This window comes from Pyxicephalus adspersus, chromosome 5 (genome assembly GCF_032062135.1).
Source record: "Pyxicephalus adspersus chromosome 5, UCB_Pads_2.0, whole genome shotgun sequence".
NCBI lineage: Eukaryota > Metazoa > Chordata > Amphibia > Anura > Pyxicephalidae > Pyxicephalus > Pyxicephalus adspersus.
Genome location: NC_092862.1, coordinates 101,978,063 through 101,996,442, shown reverse-complemented (window position 1 = coordinate 101,996,442; position 18,380 = coordinate 101,978,063). Strand labels below are relative to the sequence as shown.

Here is an 18,380-nt window from a genome sequence, read left to right as displayed (position 1 = left end):
TTACATTTCTTTGTGTCTTTAATTAAGACAGATCATTTGATCCGTTTCTAGATGACGGTAAGATAAGCTCCTTGCTCTATGTCATAGCTCTGGTTTCAGAGTCCAGCTGCAGAATTAAAGAACGACTTTAATGGTATTTGGTGTTTTAGGTTGGCATTTTACTGTAAGATTGCTAAGGATTCTGCTGCAATTGTTAGCCTTGAAAGAAATGATAAAATGTGTTTGCCTAAGTTTATTCTTCCAAAGCAAGGTTGTATATCATTATCTAAACACAATGGCCTATGAAAACTTTTTTTCCCCAGACCATGAGCCTGGTGTTCCTAGTTCTTATGTTCCCAAATCTCAGAATTATGGTAATAGTGTTGGTGTCCATGTTTGTACCTAACTAAAACCTAACCCTTGCCTACCTGACCTCCTAACCATCACTTAAATTAGAGCCTATAATTTCCAACACTTTTAAACTGGGCTCTAACACGTAACTCCCCTAATTCTAAACTTAAGCTACACGCACAGGGCAGATAAACATCACCAAAGACGAATGGTCATGCTCATCTCGGATGAAAATCTGACATGTGTACAGAGATCCCCCAATGTCATTCAACAATTGGATAGGTTGGATTGAATGGCTGATCAAGAACAGCCGCTCTGTATTTCAGTGGGGGGGGGGGGGGGGGGGGGGGGGGGCCGCGGGGCGGTGTCTTGGATGGTATGCATTGATGTGACTTTCTCTCTCTCTCTGTGTCTCTCTCTCTCTCTGTGGGGGGGGGGGGGGGGGGGTGCTCACTTGTCCTCCTTCTTTCTCTCTCCATAGAGCAGAGAGTAAGTGGGACTTATCACTTAACCCTCCTCAATAGTTAACCCCTAAAACAAGCCCACATATCAATTTACCAAAACAATTATTTTGGCATTCCATTACCAAAACAACCTCAGCTGAACTAAGCTGCAAAATGAACATTCAGAAATATAATAAGTATGACAAATAAAAAATTGTTTATTGGTTTTTCAAGTGGACTTTCAGCAAATCACAGAATATCTGTCCTAATATTATTATATGTTACTTCAATAAATGCTACTTAAGTTTTACTTTTCTAGGTACCTTAAAACAGAAAGCTTTTTCTTCATACGCCAGGGCTTGTTCCTAATAGTGGATATTAATTTCTTCTTTTCCTCTACTTGCTCCATGAGTATCACCATTTCTTCTTCAGTCATTGATTCTTCATCAGATGATGAAGATGAAGCTGAATCACTGTAATAGGTGCAAATACAATATACGTTATCAATGTCATATTCATTGTTAATATGTAAAGGTAGCTAGCTACCTGTATTACAAATTCTGGCTCTCCTGAAAATGTTGGTTGTCATTGTGATCTTCTGATCATTTATCTGGTGATTATCCAACCCAGAACACAGCCAGAGACTTGTTTTATACTGTATTACCTATTCTATGTCAGTGATTTAATAGAATGTAACTTCTGTTGCTAAAATACAACATTTATAAACAAATATTTATGCAATTTCCTATTATTAAATTATACATTTGTACTTCAATTTACAACCAGTTATTATTTACTTGTATACACAATTTGGTAATTTCTTGCTTGATTTATTGGCTTGCTTTTGCCCCTTGCAGTGTTTCTAATACAACACTGGGTTTGATAATGTGCCTATATATGGTCCATCCAGTAAGAATTTAAGGAGTAAGAAGTGGCAGCAAGGTATGTAATTAATGCCTAGCTGACCAGGGGAAGATATTTTAGGGCTAGGTGAGAATTTTTTTTATTTAACAAAGCAAGAGGAACAACATTACAGTCAGATGACTGACATTATCACTTAATGGTGCCACCAGAGATATCAGTCTTATAATAACTCTTTTTTTTAAATAGTCAAAAATTAGGTTATTGCATTACAATATTTGCCAAAAACATCATTACAATGAAATTATTCTTAAAGTAGTAAAATATAATGGTTTAGGTTAGTAGGTAGAGGATACTCCGAATGTTGTTTCCATTTCTTAGATCTTCAAATTCACCACACTTCAGTTATATCAAAAGCAAACTGCAAGAGATCTTTGTGACTGGCCTCTGCTCTAATTATGGAGTTTTCTCTAAAAGCAAAATGCAGAGAACAATCCATGGGACACTGCAGAATCCATACACACAGACCACATTTTGTTAATGAAGCATAAACTGCTGTGGAGTATGTACCGCTGTGTCCAGCAGAAAGGCATATCCGCTATAAATAGGAACATTTGTTTTTATTCATTATTTACAAACCTATGGTAGAAAATGACATCTTGGAAGAAGATTTATTGCTCTGCATGAGAAGAAGAATTCTATTTAGAATACTCTGAAAACATGATCATCTCTTGCGTCTAACATATTATGGTTGTATACAAATTTATATTTTTTCTTTGTTAGCTTAAATATTCACATTTAAGAAAATAAATATTGAGAAATGTCCAAATTATTTCAATTTAAAATCAATTTACAGCTATTATTCCTAGGTATTGAAAAGCAATTTGTTTACAACTGAAAATAGTAACAGAAGTGAAATGTAATACTATATAGGACAAATATTCTTAATTTTTGGATGAAGGAATGAATCCCATAAATTATGGCTAACTCCCCTTTACAATGAACTGATTAAATATTTGTAATACGGTTTTATAGGGCAGGAATTAAATAAAATAAAGGAGGAACCACTGATTGTGCAGCAGAATTCAGAGCATAGAATGTAACTTGTTGTAAGAGCTGCTGGTAGATTTTAGGGAATTTTCAAAGGCCATGGTTAAAGGAAAACAATATAGTTTACTGCATGTAATAAAAATACAGAAGATAAAAAATCAGAAGCAATTATTTTAATTAACCCAAAAAATTCAACTTAGAACCAATTTACAGTAAAAATTATTACTTGTATAAAACGCTATTGAAAATACCTTAAAATAGCCTGAGCAATTTCAATAAACTGTATCAACCAACAGGCAGTCTGTAAGTCCCTGGTAAGCACCGGCCAAGACACCAGTCCCCCAATTTAACACCGCAGTCTTAACCTTTGGTAAGGCCCCGCTCAGCCTTGGAGAAACTGGTTGTGCCTCCCACTATTCATTTGCCCCCAGGACTTACTGCACAAGGGATGGTGTCTGGACATGGGCTGGCAGCAAGCCAGGAGCCCACAGATTGAAGTACCAAGATTCCAACAGATACAAGTCCAGAATACACAGCAGAGGTCATACACAGAATATCTGTCCACCAAAGTACACAAGGGCAAATCAGAAGCAATGTCGGGGGTCAAAGGCAAAAGGTCAGTCCAGGCTGCATAAAAACGATGGATCAGGAACAGGCAAGGTCAGCATTAGTAAATCAGACGAACACACACTCCCGCACAGATTAGCCCAGCTAAATGTCAGACTTAGAGCAGAGAGGCTATAAAGTCCCAGCAGCTGACAGCAGTGCAGGACTGAATCAGGAGCTAATCAGCCTCTAGAATCCCCTTCAGCTGTGCACAGCCTCACAATGGATGCTGGGGATGCCATAAATAAACCAGGCTGCACAGCTAAAGGGAAGCAGGGGCTGCTGGTATCCCAGTTCTCCTGGCTGCTGCAAATTTATCGCTAGACAGAACAAACAGTGTTTTATACTGCAATAGTGCTCAGCACGGAGTCACCGGACAGATGAGCATCTCATAACACAGTAAATTTATTATTTTTCTGCTGCTATAAACCGAATAATAAATCTCATTGGTTGCTTTGAAATAATGCACTTTACAGGGGGGGCTTTTTTTAAATAAAGGCCTAACTTTACCTTTAACACACCAGAAGTAATAATGCATGGACTGTGTAAATATAAACAAACTCATTATTCTGATTTATTATATAAGTTTGGAATCTCCGCACAACAAATTGTAGATGAATATTCGCTTCACTTATCCAGTCACATGCATATGAAATAAGTAAACAGAAGTTTTCTTTTCACATGACTTTTTTAGTCTTTTAAAGACTTTTAAACAGAGCTTTTGCTTCCAGTTTATAGGATTAATTAAAGCCTATATATCACTAATCAAATTAAATTCATATATTTATCTCATTGACATAATAACTGGCAAATTTATGTAACTATCCAGTCCTAATATTAAACCTAGCTTATTGTAGTTTCAAAAATTGTTTTCAATCTTCTTAAATCTGCAACTTTCAATAAACTAATACTTGGTTAACAGTACTTAATGAAAAAAAAGGTCACGCATTAATGATATACAGTGAACAGAGAAAACTACCGTATATACTCAAATATAAACCATTTTAATATAAACAGGTACCTACTTTACCTGGAAAGTCAGGACAACATTGACTAGAGTATAAATCTATGAAAGGACTTGCAGCCATTACTGCAAGCATTCAAAACAGTAATCATCTGAAATGCCAATAAAAATAATACAAGCAAATACATCTATAGTTTGTTATTTAAAAAAATTAAAACCACAAAGGTTCAGGCTGTTTATCCTATGTACCCTACCCTTTTTTACAGGTTAAAGTATTTTATACTTTTGAGTCGGTTTTATTGGTTCACTTACTCTTAAATGACCTTTTGTGCATTATTTTTGTACACAGTAAAAAACTGATATTTTTTCTAATGACATTGTTGAGGTTAAAAAAAATATCTCAGTTTATACTTGAGTATATATGGTAAATGTACAGCAAATACAGTTAGCCCTACTTTTAAAGCCAAAACAACCAACAGAGCTGCAATACTTCCTCCAAAAATGACCTATAAAGGAGGTGAGAGAAATCTTTCAATGTAGACAACTGTGACAACTTTCTGAGCTTGGCTGTCTTTGCTGTTTGCACAATCGAATAATCAATATATTTTACTTTCATAAATCTGATCAAATATCAATTTTAGAAAGCTGCACTGATAGGTCTAAACAGCTTAATGCAGTACCAAACTAAACTATAACCAGAAAGAAAGGCAAGAAAAAAAATGCGGCTCTGTAATCCTAAATACATCAATAAATTGTAGGACAGAAGAAAAGTACTGCATGGGTAATCTCTGAAATAAATGTCTTTATACTTTTGGTGTTGCTTCTACTTTATTTTTTACATTGTGCACCTTAGATCAGCTCATTGTTTTTTTCATGTCTGGTAATTATACACACTTTTTATAATAAGGCACAATTGAGACTTATAGGTGTTACCGATCTGCAGCAATGACTGATTTGGGGGGAAGCATTTAGCATTGTAATGCGTAAGTAAAGTAAAGTGATATAACATATAATGGAGCAGTATGCACACATACCTTTAACTAAGCATATTTCACTGCAGCCAGTGCACCATTTGGTAAACTAATGTAGAATCTACCATTAGATTAATATAAAATCTACTGTTTAATCAATAGAAAATCTACCACTGAACAAAGGAGCCCTTTATATGAATATCTTCTATCTCACATTTCAGCAATCATAACATACTGCTACACAAATATAAAAGGTTATGTTTTCTTATATTGATTACAATCTCTTTGGGGTCTATTTATGATGTAATGAATCTGCCAGTTACTGAAATATTCCCTGGTGGTGAATCAATTACTGGTATTGAAATACATCGACTTGGAAGATTCTCCACTAGGGAATGTTTTAGTGAATAACAGACTTACTGCTTTATAAATAGACCCCTTTAAGTTTTATTTGAAAAACACATATGCACCTTTCTACATAGGTATTACAATGAAGCTGTGATATTCATGAAGTCATATTCACTGCATCATAAATAGACCCAAAATATTTCTTAGTGCATAGCTTTAAATGCACTGTTAATAAGAAGTATCACATAATTTTCACATGTCTATTTTTAGCTGTTTTTTTGTTTACAGAGCTAAATAGCTCAAGCTCAAATTTACACCCATGACTGAATCACTCAGATCATTGCCCCATTTTTATAACCTTCTGCTTTCTGTTTCAATTAGATCTATACACACACCAAGATAAGTCACAGCAGTATGTGACTTATGCCTACCTTCCTTCCCTGCTGTGTTCATAGAGTATTCCCTAACAAAGAGACAGTCTAATCAATTTTCACTTTAAAAAATGCATAATCTAATGTGAAGCTAGTGTCAGAGGCAGGTGTCCTTCATGAAATGTTTAATTGTAAAATTAGGATTTTGTATAAAAAAAATTAAAGAAAACATCAATTTAAAACATATAATGCACAAAAGACATTGACCCACAAACACTTAACTTTCTTTTAAATATCTGCATGTGTTGCAAATGAAATCTACTACACTGGGCTGCATAAAAAGACTCTTGTTTAGTTGACTAGTTTGTAATGTATTCACATGGAACAAAAGGTATGGGATTACTGTAGGAAACCATTAGCTATTTTGAAAATAATAGGTTTGTAAGATAATAGGCAAGTAAGATATACAAATGTGCTAAGAAAATAATGAGTGAGCCAATCCAAACATAAGTGATGGACCAGCAGCACACATGGAGATATCTTGTAGTCTGTAAATTCTGATAATGCAGGCAGAGCACCGGGACTGATAGAGGTGTATGGACGGAGTTTCAAGCCCATTAATCAAAATAGAGGTACTAATATGGAACAACATTGACCAATACATTTGTTATTTATTCTGAATTTTTTGGGTAATCATGCATTTTTGTGTCATAACATATTTAATATGTTATATTGTATGTATAACGTATGGTGTATGTGTAATGACACATGAACCCTGATTGAGAATGCCTATGCTTCAGTGTAAGTGGTATAACAGTTAGACAATACAAATTAAAATGCAAGATCCATTTCTGGTAGATTACCAGGAATTTCCAAATCAGTACATGTATTTGCAGGGTCGTTGAAGAGATAAAACATGGGAAATGGGATGCATTGCCAAGAAGTTGTGCATATATATTTTTTTTCTTGACATACGCATTAGGCTATTTTATTCTTTAACGCTGTTGCAGCTTTATGTGTATGCATCAATGCTTTCCTTTATATTGCATGATTTAGACATTATTATGTCCAAGTATTTTCTTATTGTGGAGAAATTAAAACAGAAACAGAGCCACTGAGAATGATTCAGTCCAACACAAGGATTTTATAGCAGTGTTAAGAAAAGATATGTTTAAAAAAAACTGAGAAATACATATTTAGGTAACATGTGAATGCAGTTGTGTTACTAATACTATCCCACAAATACTACAATGCTTATTAAATTTACCCTATTACAAGGTTTCTGGTTAGTGTCAAATTCAGCTCCATGCATGGCCACAAGGGATGTACTGACTAATTACTGTGGGAAGCCTGTCATAGGTCTGTTTGGATTAGTTGTGCATTAGAAGCACACAGATCATCAGATCCCCAACACAAGGTACTGTACTGTGTGACTTTTTTTTATCTCAAGATATTATCATATTTCATAATTAATAAATCTCATAGGTTACAATGAGGCTACCGCTTCCTCGCATCTGTAAACCACGCCTGTGGGTGAGGCACTACATGTAGCATCTTATCCTTGACCACCCATAGGGAATAAATGGGGGCAGTTGTGAGTGGTTCTGCCATCTGGTATAAAAGGTTTAAACACCGGTTCATTAGGTGGCTCACTGAGTGGCTGTTGAGGTGTCAACAATTAGGAGATGGCTGGGAACTGTTGTTCCCACTCCTTGTGCAAACCTTTCCTGTTAACAGCTTTATTTCATTTTAGAAATTGTGAAGCCCTGTACAGACATTTGATGGATGTGATACAGTGACAGATTAATGTAGGGGAGAATGAGCAAGCAGCACCCTATTGTGCTCTCCTCTATAAGACTGAAAAGCAGACATTCCAACTGATTGTTCATCAGTCTGCTATGGTCGGAGAACCTCTATAGATATGGTAGACCTTCGCCCAAGACGAGCACAACTGCTGAGACTTTTATCTGATGTGTATACATAGCGTTAGTTAAACAGCACTTCAAACAGCCTCAATAGGCACCCACTGATTTTTCGATATCACCACCCTAAATCTAATGTTATTTGAAAGGAATATTAGCCTGTTCAGTAATCTTTGAGAATTTGCACTTTCATTTTATTGCAGAGGTTGTTAGAATCACAATGTCAGTTACTAGTTATGGTAAAACACTACGTATAAAGCAGGCAAAATACAGTGTTGTATGTTCCTTTGTGGATTGATATTGCAGAGATAGAAGCAATGGAATGCTTGGCATTCAGAAAATTATACATTAAATTTAAAATGAATAAATTACGTTCCATAGTGATATTTAGGATTAAAGTGTACCTGTGCCCCAACTATGGGTGTTAAACTCTTTCTACTTCTTATACCCCTCCCTTTGTGTATACCCCGGTGTGCATGTGAATATGAGATATGATCAGTCTATGGTGTTTTGTAGTGTCCAAAGCAGATTTCAGATTCTATCTACTCATTTTTTTCTTATTACTTATCTCAGCTGTTTTTACATGATAACTTTAGGAACATCAAACCACTGATATTTTTTAACTGGCTGGATAATTGCTTGATATTTATTAAACAGACTTTCATTATGCAGGAAAAAAATCCTTTCTTTGATGTTCCTACAAAGGGCAAAACATCAGGTTCACTTTAACTAAGCCCTTCCCCAGCACTACATATGTACTTTGCATACATATGTGCCCCACCCCTGCACTACATAGTTTTGTTCCTTTGCTGCAGCAACACATAGCTTACATAGAAACGTAAGCTGTGTGTTGCCAGAGTCATATCTTACACTATGCTAAGGAATCTTCTGTGTCAGCACTATGGCATAGAGTAAGTCACGTGCTTACCCCTACCCTCAATCATCAAGAACTTTTTTTGGGCTCTTGGCACTGAATGAAGTGGCAGAGGAGTAAGGAATGTAATGCGATAGTAGAGAGAGACTGGGGATCAAACAATTGGCTTGCCCATTCAAGCTTAAAGTTTTGATCTGTGATGTGTAAAATTTGTGATCGATGTGTCACCTCTTTGGAATATCAGCATACCTTTGGCCAGTATGGCACCATGAAGAACCTGACACTAATGATTAATAAATATCTTGAACTATTCAAAATCAACCAGATTTTTTAAACATGGTGAAAGTAAAGGAAATGCAAGGGACTTTATTTTTCTGTAAATGTAAAGAGCACCACATAAAAAAATCTTTTTATAGAAACTTATAAAAAAAAAATCATAATAATATTATCCTTGATTTTAGCGTTCTTACCTACCACCACTTAAGTACCACACAGGATCAATTATATTATTATCAAAAGTCACCTCGGAATGTTCTCATGGATTTCAAATTATTCTTGATATCATAATTTCTTGAGTGTAAAGCGTAAAAAAAAACTGAAAGCATTGCTCTATAAATAAAAAATGTATGGTGATATATTGCAATCCAATCAAGTGCACTTCTTATCTACTGCTCCAAACTGTATTCCGATAGTAGAAAATATAACTGATGTATGCAAGTTATAATTTATATTAGCATATAGATAACAAACTTTTAATTGGAAATATTGTGTGTATCAATTCATAATCGACTATGAATATACACATATATGTATGCAAACATTAATATGTGAAGTTATTTTTGTTCATTTCCAGAGTTTAACAGTAATGGGAAACTAAAATGCATTAACTTCTGTATATTGAGGCAGTCACACATTTAACTTAGAATACAATGAAATCCACTGCAACAGAATGAAAATGCTGGGAAATATATAGCAAATATAATGCAGCAGCTAATACTCTATTTACAGAACACAGCAGTACCTGCCACTTCTCTTTTTCTTATCTTCACCCTTCTTCCCATCTTTCTTTTCATTCTGTTCTTTTTGTTTTTTATTTGCATTTCTAGTCCTGTTTCTGTTACCACCTCTCATGTTGGTTCCATTGTCTTCATCCTCATCATCATCTTCATCATCCTTTGGCTTACGCCTGGTTCTGGTCCTTCTTTTCCCTCTTATTGACTCATCTTCACTACTATTATCCTCACTGTCATCTCTTCTTCTAGCTGTGTTTTGGTGTTGCTGTCTTCCACCTGGCTTTCTTTTTGTGCCTTCTTCCTCTTCTTCATCTGCAAGGTAGAATTACCTAATTATATATGAGCAGGATGGATTGGTAATTGGTAATAGAATTGTTATTAATGCTCTTTTTACTAAGTCATACCATTAAAGGAGTACACTAAACCATGGGAGTCACAAAAATGTTACACTGTAATGAACAAATTTGAAAGTTTGCATTTATTGAAAAATGTCTAAATGAACAAGGAATTCAAAATTTAAAACTTAGAAGCACTTTTTACCTATCTCAGACCTATTCCTGTGACAAAAACAGCCTCATGGTCCCATTAATAATATTATTTTACAAATGGAAAAATCAGACAACAAAAAGAGTAGAAGCAATAGCATAGTAATAGAGTGCAAGGAAAAATTATTTGCTAATTTCCATTTGCTTCTAGATTGGAATCATGATATAACCAAACATTTTTATGGAACTCCTGAACATTATTATTTAAACCAAAATCTATCCCACTCTCTACCATTCTTACTGTTTCACCTGCCAGCACCATTATTAATTTAGTATTCTTGTGCTTTCTATCAAGAAGGAAGGACCCATAGGGTTTTTTTTATCTGGGATATGTTTATTTCCTTAGTGGCGGAACTTTATGGACTTATGTCTTATTTCAACCTGACCTACTATGTAACTATATAACCTATAAAATGTACACAGCAAGCATTTTTCTGGTACTGCTGTGGTTTATGCAAATGCTCATAGCCTGTGGAGTTGTCTGAGACAATGCCAAACCTCTTTACAAAGTTCTCTTTCTAGCTTTAGTAAAAAAGAAAAATGGTGCCAAAGAAAGTATAGGCAGGAGTAAGACAAATAAATATTTAAATGCAAAAAATTAAAAAAAAAATAAAAATAAATGTTTAATACATCGAAAAAAAACATTTAAAAAACATGCAGGTAAAGCAATTTTTCTTTCTCATTTATGGTTGACAATGAATGACAATGAGCTATAAAGGATTTTAAAGCATCACCTAAGGATAATATTGAGTAGCATCGTTTTTCACCTATACTATTTTAAGTATTGACATACTTGGTATCTATTTATTTGACTCAGCCTTATATTTTATATTTATATTTATGCAAAACAATACGGGATTTTGTTGAATTTCTTTGCTCTGAAAATAATTTTACTGTGTTTTTTTACTGAAAATTTGATTTTGATAATATGTAACATAACAAAAAAAGCATTTGATGATTTTATTTTACAGGGCTTCTGCTTTCATCAAACATATTATGGTTTGTAGTTTTGTGCAATTTTAGTATGTATGTGCAAAATGAAGAATAGCAACATCGGGGTTAAGTAGACTTTGCAGTCTGAAGCAACCAATGGATATTTTGGTAGCCAGCCTGCCCTTCATTATATATGTGCCCTTTATAAATGTATATATGCCATTATTATTATTCATATAAGATATTTATATTTAGGACACTCAGTATGTTAAAAACAAATCACCAAGCAAAATACACACTGCAAAATACAAAAAAACATAATTACTAAATACTTGTACTGCCTTTCCAAGGTGAAAGTTACTACAAAATCACTGTGTTCATTTAATTTGTTAGACCTGTGTCAGTCTACATCAAAATTGGTTTACATATGTACAATATGTCAGTCAAATCTCGGATCAAGCTGTATTTACTCATGCAGCATGGACATATATTAAATTCTTGCAGCTTTTATTCTCATCTTTCTTCAATAAATAACAAACCAAGCAAGTTTATTTCCCCTGATACTTTTTGTGTTTAATCTTTTTATCCCACCTACTCATTTCAGCAGGTTACTAAGTCTCCAAAGTGTAAAACGTAAGAAAGAAAAGAATTATATTCACAGAACTTCTTATTATATTATATTCACAGAACTTCTTAAGGAAAACCATCAGACAGCAATTCCCAGAGTTCAAACTCAGCTTTGTACCATTGAATGTCCTTTGTAGTCTCCTATAGGTTGTTTCAAAAACTCAACACTTAAGAAATTTCTAAATGTTGTATGAAGATACCTAGAGTTTAGTCGGCACCATAAAAGATATGATCTACTGCTGCATTACGTTAAGGAAAAAGAGAATGGAAATTGTTGGGACTGAAATGACTGGAAAACCATTTTATATGTTTCCTTTAATTGGGTGTTCAAAGAGTTTAAAAATGGGTCATGATACAGATTGCTGTGATTGAATATTAGCTTAAAGCAATCAGTTATTCATTATTTATACCGAAAAACGAAACTCTTTCAAAAATATAACATATAGCATTTAAATATATACCTGGTATTTCTATATCAGTAATAAATACAAGTTGGAATTATCTACTGAAGGAGTGGTAAAATACAAATGTGTCTATAATACCTACAGGTAAAGAAACATTCTGCCCTAACTATAGTTGGATCCTTTGGGATGAGTCACCCATTGGTTTCCTAAACTTCTTGGGGACCTTAGCTATGTTAATTTTCTTCCATAGAGTGTCCCTACCAGATCTTGCATGTTTCCACTTCTCCTGTTATATTCTTCACGATATAAAATACACAAACATTTAGCAAAGTGGGACTCCCTAGTAGAAGGTGTGTATGTATGTAGACCAGGGAACTCAGAAGCACAAATCTGACCACCAGAGTCCCCAAGAGACTTCAGAAATGATTGAGGGTTTAACTCCCAAGTTTCCACCAAAAATGAAAAATATCAATTTTGGATAGACTATATCATTTAAAAAATACAGCTAACTTACATATTTGTGGTTTAGCCCATGGTACTTCTCTTGTTACATGGCATCTTAATGGAAGAGCAGGTAATAAATGCATCATTTAGTAATTTATAGCTACACTAGAAGTAAAAGTCACTAAAAAGAACAGCAACAGTGAATTACTATGACTCCTACTGCTGCCTTCCAACTAATCCAATTTAGTGCAATAAAATATCAATAGGGCAAAATTACAAATATCATCTTTCATGATATTCTAATTTTGTACATGTTTCTTTTTAGGTTTGGAACGAGCAGGAAAAATGGATCAAAACTCCTTACAGTTTTTTGAAAATTTGTTTCTGTGTTGCACAGGGAAGATTTCCCTCATTCCCTACCTAAATGCCATTAGAGAAAATTCTTACAAAATTAAGTTGTTACCAGAACAGGTGCCTCCTTTAAAAAATATTTGATTCTCCATCACTCTCTGCCCATGTAACAATGGTCTTTAGGACAGGTGTGTGGAACATAATCCATTATTGGGACACATACAGCAATAAAACTCACAGTTTCCCATCCCTCTCCATTTTACCAATAACATGTTTTATACATACACTTTAAAATAAATTTTATGTTTTTATTCATCAGAAAATCAAATAACTAAATATATACTAACTACAGTAATTATTAGTATAACAATAAATTACATTATTACAAGTATTCTGTTTGATTTGTGTATTTAAAATATATTATCATTATTTAACCATTTATATTAATAGTAATGCTTAATGGCGGTTAGAATAGGCTGTACTAAAATAAATCATGAAACTATTAAATTAAATGCTTACCGTCACTTTCTGAGTCCAGCTGTCCATCAATCTCAATGCCAACTGCAAAATATGTAAGTGACAGTTATGTCTGAATGTGTCCAACACAATATTCTTACTTTAATAATCAGCTTTCAGTGTGAAATGGTTAATGCGTCAGAGACTACAGTGATTAACACAAGGAGGTGTTCAAGTATTGACTTTTTAATTTACAAAGTGAAAGTTTACTATTTATTTGGCAAATAAAATTAAGTTGTGAAAATTTTAATCACCCAATTACATGTAACATGTAACTGTTTCTTTTATTTCTAATGCAAATAGCTGGGTGTTCAAAGTGATCACAGTTTCATTTTTTTACCAAGATAAGTGAACATTTGCAATTATTCATCTTTTAGTTGCAATTATAAATACAATTTTAATTACAATACAACTAAACTTAAAAATAAAAACTCTTTTTTATTGCATAGTCATTTGAGGCATATGTAGTCACAATTATCTTTGCAAAGTTCACCAATATATAAAAATTATGTGACTGTGTTTTCCAAGCACAGTGCCATGAGGCTTTATTTTGTGAAAGCAGACCTTTTCCAACGACAAACGACTGCACGATGCATGAACGACGGCTGTACATATAGCACCGTTCAGCTCTATGGAGAGCGGAGGGGGAGAACGACAGAGCAACACCCCGCTGTGCTCTCTCACCCTTCACTTTCATTTCCCTCGTTCATCGTCAATTGTCCGTGGATCCGCCAGGACAGTCGTTCGTACAATGAATGATGAACGCTGTACACACGCAAGATTTTCATCCAATATCAGCCCTGAGCCAATTATCGGACGAGAGCCATTGCATGTGTGTACCTAGCCGTGATGCACACACCTATATAATACGAGATACATTAAATACTCAATTTAGATCTATTTAACATTTTCTATTAATTCAATTTAATACTCAATTCAATACTAAATTATTATGAAATACAGTATTGCAGATACTTGTACATTGCATGGCTTTATAAGTGTACAGGGTCTGTTTTTCTCTAATATGCCCCATTTATTAATGATTACTAAAATGTATGTGACTCAAACTGAAGTCCTTACAAATCTGTCAACAGACAGAGTAGTTGGGAAAATTTCAATGTAAAATAGTGATTTTTAGTAAAAACTTTGTGTCCTAGTGCATTTTGTCTGGTTGTGTATATTAAATACATCATGGTAGCCATAAACATCTTTTTTGTGACAGATTGCCTTTAAAGTAGGAATTTTTTATCTCAAAAGGAATAGAGGGGATGCAAACACTGAGGTTTTTGTAAAAGAAGTCCTTATCTGTATCCTTGTACCAGTGCAGTCATCCCATATACCTAATCCAAAGGGGCAACATGATAGTCAGAGGCCCAACTATTTATAACTTAATCTGTTTTGTTTCTATTTGCGTGCATTATACTTATGTATTGCAAATATTTGTTCAAGTTGAGTATGTATGGGAATGGGAATATAAGTTCATACAAAAAATGAAAACTCTCTGGTCAAAAAAAAGGAAAAGGAATTGTATATGCCATTTTTCTCTTAATTGAATTTCTGACCTGTGACAATAAAGCCAATTTCTTCTGACGCCTTTGATCATGGAAATATGGACAAGGTCCCTAGTTCTTCCTGAAAGGTCAAGAGTGTCTAAGCTTCTTATCCCCTTGTCAGACCAATTACACATATAGTTCTGATTAGCATAGATATATCCTAACTAATTACAATAACAATTACTATTTAAGTATAAAAACAAATCTTTTTTTTGAAACTAACATATTTTATTGCCTCTCTGATTAATTGACATTTTTAAGTAAACTCTTTACAGTTGCCATTACTGCTGATAAATGAGCTGATGAATGAGGTAATATTACACTTTCCTTACTTATTGATTTAATTTCCCACCTCTTTTGGGCAGGAAACAGTGGTTATCAGAACAATTGGCAGAAGCCCGAAGAAGACATTTAAAGTATCCCGAAAGCTTGCACCTTTACAAACCTATTTAGCCAATAAACTCTGAAACATTCTAATCTTAAAATTATAGATTGTTTTTGGCTCGTTATATTATGTTATCTTTGTAAATAATATAAAAAATGAGCATACCATTTTTTAGTCACTCACCATCCTCCATTATAATCTCCAAGCGACTTTTCTTCTTTTTCCCCATTTCAGCAGTCTGAAAATTGTTCTATTAAACCAACAATACTCTCTCCAGGGGATAGAATTAGGGCACCTGGAGCTTCTCTGTGTTTAGCTGGAAGCACATTTTAGGACTTTCTGTTTTTGTGCTTGGTGTCTGCATTCAGCAAGAGCTGATATATCTGCTTCTGTGCCATTCATTCTCAACCTGTGCTGCACCTGTGCTATTAGATTACACTACACATCACTTAAACATGAAGAAAAGGCAGGGAGATCAGATGGAGCGTCTTGTTGCCTTTTAATGCAGGATTCATGACTTTTATCTTAGATCATATTAATGCCGAAATATCTGTTATCATTGTGTTACTTACTGATAAGGTCCTAGGTCAAATGTGCAAATTTTCTCCAACTTAAGGTTATTTAATGTCCTGATGGCATCTGATTGCATTAAAATTATATTCTGTGTTTTTTCTTTGTTTCTTTAATGTTTGTAAACCTAGAATCTATTTAAAATATTTGCTGATTAAGGGTAATTTTTTTCCCTAAGTGGTATGTTTGACCTATGAAGACTGGTGACTGACAAAGAAAATGATGCACTTAACTATAAGATGTACTGCAACATACAAAAGTTTTGTTCATTACATGTAAATAAAAGCAACTTTGGAAACAACTGTAGAAAATTGCCTTACCTTACCCTGGTATCAAAAGGGGGGGTGCCACTATCTATCCACCAACATTCTGGGAACACTAAATATTCTAACGCTTTATCTCCCACACAGTGCCGCCTCTTAGGCACCATAATAGATTACATTACATATAATACATGACTAGGGTAGCTCGTACCTTTGCCCCTTCAAGATTCCCCCCCATACCTACTTACACTCCTCCTCCTTGCCAGCCCTTCTCCTCCTTCCCCTTCCAATTCTTAACCTACAAAATTAAACACACTACACATTCTGCATTTAAAGTGGCTTCCAAGCAGCCGTTTATTAACCAAAATAACATTTTAACAAATTCTTATAACTTAATAATTATTATGCATAAATATAATAATTTAACACACACTAATAACAACAAATGAAACACAATATACAACAATAGACAACAAAATAAACCACAATAAATAACCTTTTAAATAACAACCTTTATCCAAAAAAACCCTTAAATAACCACCCTTACAAATTATAGCTTAACCATTTATTCACCCAGAACCGATTCTTAGTATAACCCATCCCTTTGTACCCAAGAAACAACTAGGTTGCAGGTCCGGAAGGTAAAGTCCGCCACCACCACCACATCACCATAATCACCAAAACCACCATACCATTCTGGCCCCTAAGCAGCACAGTACCACCTCAGGGGCCTCCACCTTTCACCACTTAAAGGGGGTCACCACCACCTTGGGTGCCCCCTAACCAAAATTGAACCAGCACTCCTACCTTCCACCAAACCTCAACCGCCTCCTTATAACAAGGGCGGGAGGGTGGGCAAATTCTTCTCTCAAAAAATGTGCCTCACATCCGTTCCACTCTCCTTTTACCCTCTCCTTACTCCTCCCCTTCTACTTCCGACCCAACCTTCTCTCCTCTCCCTCCTCTGCCCTGTAATTGACCTTAACACGTCCCCCCCCTATCTTTTGTGTCTGCCCGAGCACGCCTGTCATGCAGCCCTCCGCATATTTCCCTGCTGCGGGCCTCTCTTTACATGTATATATTTAACTTTTTTCCCCCCAGTTATCATAGTGGGGTTTTTTTTACAAGAAAGGTAAGTCTCATTTAAAAAGAGGACTTTGCCTTTTGTTTCAAGTTTTATTTTAACTTTTAAACATGGGAAGCATGTTGAAGGCCCTCAATCAATGTACATACTGCTTTGGTGTTCTTTCCAAGGCTTATTGTTAGTTCTTGATAACGTTGCCCAATCTCAAACTGCACAGGCGCGATATTGAGTAAGGTGTCTTCCTCCAAATATAAAAAAATAAGGTCTGATTTCACTCTGTGCATGCATGAGCACATATTTTTTTACATTTGAGGAAAATGCCTAATGATGCAGTGCCTGATCTCAGACATGTGCAGATTGGGGAAGCATAATGTATTCCGGAATATGTAATTTAAGTATGCTGGAAGGCTGCAGTTTTCCCCTGCTGTCTTTATTGCTGTGGCAGTGGCTACCAAGGCAGTAAAGATGAAAGGTGCGGGAAGTTTAAAAGAAAAAAACTGTTTTATAAATAATTTAGGTGAATAAAAACCTTTTTTTATGTAAAAGGTAGCCTTTTACATAATGGTAAAAATAAGATGTTAGGGCTGTTTGTAAGGGAGACTTTTGAGAAGAGGAGGACAGAGAACAATATTATTGTATGTGGTGTCTCTGCAAGTGATCTTTTCCTTTTTACTCATTTACTATGCTTTGTTTGGTACAGTGTCTGGAGACAGATATGTTGCTTTATGTCAGAGCCTCTGGCAAAAAGAACAGTGAGGTCACCAAATCTCATAAGACTTGAAGTCCGTGGCAGTATTGCCTTTGATTCACACAGCAGATATACAGCTAACAGGCTACAGAACAGGATTGTGCAGGTACCATCAAACACTAGAAAGTATAGTACAACATTAAAGATGATATCAAGACAAGACTTCAGTCACTATGATATCCTAAGTAGTAGTTTATGCCTTAG

General features: G+C 34.8%; 1 protein-coding gene across 1 annotated transcript in view; it reads right to left on the bottom strand.

The window, feature by feature from the left end:
- The window catches only part of TMC2 (transmembrane channel like 2), a 56,004-nt gene extending 40,264 nt beyond the window's left edge, over positions 1–15,740 (bottom strand). The window contains exons 1-4 of the mRNA XM_072413374.1: positions 15,695–15,740; positions 13,577–13,618; positions 9,762–10,065; positions 1,097–1,246 (exon numbers count right to left, since the gene is read on the bottom strand). Of these exons, the coding sequence (XP_072269475.1) occupies positions 1,097–1,246; positions 9,762–10,065; positions 13,577–13,618; positions 15,695–15,740 (542 nt within the window). The remainder of the gene's footprint in view (positions 1–1,096; positions 1,247–9,761; positions 10,066–13,576; positions 13,619–15,694) is intronic.
- Between the last annotated feature and the right edge of the window lie 2,640 nt (positions 15,741–18,380).